This window comes from Montipora capricornis, chromosome 11, assembly GCF_036669925.1.
Source record: "Montipora capricornis isolate CH-2021 chromosome 11, ASM3666992v2, whole genome shotgun sequence".
Classification (NCBI taxonomy): domain Eukaryota; kingdom Metazoa; phylum Cnidaria; class Anthozoa; order Scleractinia; family Acroporidae; genus Montipora; species Montipora capricornis.
The window spans coordinates 9,633,747-9,636,246 of NC_090893.1; the positions used below are offsets into that span (position 1 = coordinate 9,633,747).

General features: G+C 36.7%; 1 protein-coding gene across 3 annotated transcripts in view; it reads right to left on the reverse strand.

The window, feature by feature from the left end:
• Positions 1-2,500, reverse strand: part of LOC138022880 (uncharacterized) — a 65,579-nt gene that overhangs the window by 12,625 nt on the left and 50,454 nt on the right. For all 3 annotated transcript variants that reach the window (XR_011126665.1, XM_068869880.1, XM_068869881.1), the window contains exon 16: positions 2,197-2,496. Coding sequence is in view for 2 of the 3 variants with exons in the window: in XM_068869880.1 (XP_068725981.1) it covers positions 2,197-2,496 (300 nt within the window). In the remaining variant the exon portion in view is untranslated. The remainder of the gene's footprint in view (positions 1-2,196; positions 2,497-2,500) is intronic.

Consider the following 2,500-nt stretch of genomic DNA (forward strand, 5'->3'; position numbering starts at 1 on the left):
CGCGATTAAGAAAAAACAAATGACGGAAGATTTCCGCGGCCGTTACAATGACCTCTTTTGATTTAGCACTCATCGTAACGTTTTCAATCCATATTATTTTAAAGGAAATACTTAAATATATTCGTTAAACGATGGGCTATTACTTCCCAATGATTCATTGTGGTGTGACCATTTCTCTAAACCTTTTGCTGCATCATTCCTAGTTTTTATTTTGCAAACAACATTGTAAAGTAATTAAAAGTTAGAAATGATCACAGAACTGAATGCATCCCAAAGGGATTATAAGATAGTACTGATCTAACCACTGAAAACCAAGCACCATTTGAATACTAATTAATGTTCATCTTAACTTATCTTAAAAGCATGATGTTATTTCTTTACCTCATGCTGGGGATAATTTAAACAGTGTCTTGCCTCTTTGTTTCACAGTTTTCAACACAAAAACTACAGTCCCCACAGTGTTATCATACACTACGACGATGTTCTTGGTGTCACGTCAGAGCAGCATAGGAACCTGTGGGATATCTATCCTACACTATAATCATCACATTATGGGCGTCTTAGACAATGGTTCTATTACTCTTGATTTACAACAGGTAGTAGTCAGTACGTATCATTTCCTGATGCTTAAATGTAACAATGCTTTAAACCAGGTCATTTTGAACATTAATCTGCTCCTCTCCTGCAACCTCACAATGTTGTCCAGTGGCTGACACCTCACCTTCCCACGTCACTTTGACCTCCTGCCATTTACCAACCACTAGAAAGTTCTCATGGTTCGAGAAGACATAATTATGATCGGTAAACTCTAGGGCCCACATCCACCTGAAAGTGTTTGCGGTCATTCGCTCTTGTTTTTAAACGCAGAGTTGTCAAATGTCTGATCTGATTGGCTCGCTGTACATTGTAGAATTGTGCAAGTTCGTGAATGAGAAAATTCGTTGTCACTTTTGGGCAAATATAGGCCTTTAAACACCAATGTTTTTCTCATAAGGACGAACGCAAAAATCTGAAAACTTCAATTACATAAATTCAATTTATTAGCATTAAGTGATGGATCCTCTCGTTAGGGAAAATAAGCATCAACATTTGATTTGACTTGAGTTACTTTCTTGATTACAGTTTACGGTGTCCCCAATAAGTGCTCCAGCGCTAGAACGACTAGACACTTAAATAAAGTTCTTTTCCTTTCTTTTCTTTCCTTTGCTTCTGAAAATTATGTTTCAAGGGAAAGAATTGAAGAATAATTTAGGGAGCAAATCCCAAGAAGCATTATCATTGTACACAAATATATGTGTTATTTAAGTAATGATCCGTGTAAGGTGGATAGCAATTTCCTTTGTTATGCGGCAACGGGGCTTTCTCCACATAGGAATGTTATCATTTCTACACAGAGGATGCATAAACCTACAGGAAGGCAGTTAACGCAATAAAATTCATTTACAGCCCACTTTGAAAGGGTGTTTTTTTGTGTTAAAAGATTTTGACCAATCACAAGAGTTGAAAACAAAAGCCAAGAAACGTTTACAATTTTTCATGTTCCCCACATACGATTTCTGTGGAATTCATTTAAACTGAGACCGGATGAAAGATGGAAGATGGTTGGAAAGTAAGGATGATATAATACTGCTTTATGAAGTTTTGTTAACCGTTTGCTGTTTAAGCCAATCAGAAGTAAGTACAGACAATAGAAAAGTTATCACCTTTTTGCATACCAATTGAATTCCAACATGTTCGTTGCCGTTGTTGCTATCGTTCTTATCTGGACCGTTTCTTAAAACTATTATACCTGTAGTTCCTTTTTTTAGTCTCGCTGTGTGATAATACAAGTGAAAAGTATTCATCGAGGCCAGAGCTTCACTTGGATCATAACATTCACAAAAACTTAACTTTTCATAAATTTCCTCAATTCTGAGCTTGTTGAAATGTTGAATTCATTGAGTTTTTCTGTATTTACTGGCAATCAAGTAAATGGATTGTGCTGCTGAACATTATTACTGAATTACTTTAATTAAAAAATTGCAGTGTACTTATATCAAACACTTTGTTGATGGTAATTATGTACACCCTTATAAGATTAAATCGGTTACATAGGACAACAAACAACTCCTCACACAACCAAAATATCTACATGTACCTGAAGTCAAAATTATTATTTTAAGCACTTGCTAAGAGCCCAACATCATATTCACTTACTGTAAACAGGCACCAGCTGCACTTTAGTTACTGTAGGTCCCGGTTTAATAGTCTCAGCTATTACTCTGACGGTGTACACTATTCCACCCACAACATCAAAAGTGTAACTGAAGGTGCGACCATTTGTGCTGTCTTGATGTGAGATGGGACCGTCTCCAAAGTCAAAGCTGTAATCCAGTGTGTATTTTCTAATGATACCATTTTCTTCAGCAGGTTTGTCCCAAGTAACCGTCATTTGCGGTCTGGTATTTTCACTACGCTTGCCTATTTGCAATCGAAGATTCTGTGGTGCACCGGGTGCTAA